General features: G+C 40.5%; 1 protein-coding gene across 1 annotated transcript; it reads left to right on the top strand.

The window, feature by feature from the left end:
- The first annotated feature begins 9 nt into the window (after window positions 1-9).
- Window positions 10-612, top strand: LOC104074566 (olfactory receptor 4Q3-like). The gene has a single exon (XM_009574724.1). The coding sequence runs from the start codon at window positions 10-12 to the stop codon at window positions 610-612; it is 603 nt and encodes a 200-aa protein (XP_009573019.1).
- Window positions 613-899: the final 287 nt, after the last annotated feature.

The raw sequence follows: 899 nt of genomic DNA on the forward strand, positions 1-899 counted from the left end.
ATCACACAGATGTTTTTCTTCCATTTCACAGGAGGTGCTGTGGCCTTCCTCCTCTTAGTGATGGCTCTGGATCGGTATGTGGCTCTCCATAAACCTTTGCGGTACCTAAACATTATGAATTCCAACGTTCTCCTCAGTCTGGTAGCAGGAGCATGGGTAGAGGGCTTACCAAATTTTCTAGACAATTTCTACTGTGATATCCCACAGGTCATCAAGCTGGCCTGTACAGATATCTATGTAGTTGAGCTACTCATGGTGTCCAATAGCGGACTGCTTACAAGCCTTATCTTCATTGTCCTGATTGTGTCGTACGCTGTCATCCTGGTCAAAGTCAGGACACATATCACAGAGGGGAAGCACAAAGCCTTTTCCACTTGTGGAACTCAGGTTGCACTTGTGAGCATCCATTTTGTACCCTGCATCTTCCTCTATGTACGTCCGTTCCAAAAGCTTGTCGTGGACAAAGTCATGTCATCTCTTTGTACAGTCATCGCTCCAATGCTTAATCCCATAATCTACACACTGAGAAACATGGAGATGAAGAATGCCATCAACAGATTACTCAACAAGATCTTTTTCAGAATGAGAAATTCACAGCTGTCCTTTTCTTAGATGGTTGTTTTCTTTTACAGAGAAATGTAAAAACAAAGCAGATACTGTCAACTTAATAATTGACTTTTGCTTTTGACAAAGAAGGAAATTTAAATAACAATAATGAGCATGTGACTAAAATGACAATGCTGACTCTCAAGGTAATAACTGTTTGGGAACCAAAGTGGTTGCCGACTAATAAAGCAGTGAACATGCATTATAAAGAAAATCAACAGCAATAGCAACAACAAAAAGGCTTCTTTTGTCTATTATAGTAGTCACACTACTAAGGGTTCAGTTCACTTCTC

This window comes from Fulmarus glacialis, unplaced genomic scaffold (assembly GCF_000690835.1).
Source record: "Fulmarus glacialis isolate BGI_N327 unplaced genomic scaffold, ASM69083v1 scaffold14803, whole genome shotgun sequence".
Classification (NCBI taxonomy): domain Eukaryota; kingdom Metazoa; phylum Chordata; class Aves; order Procellariiformes; family Procellariidae; genus Fulmarus; species Fulmarus glacialis.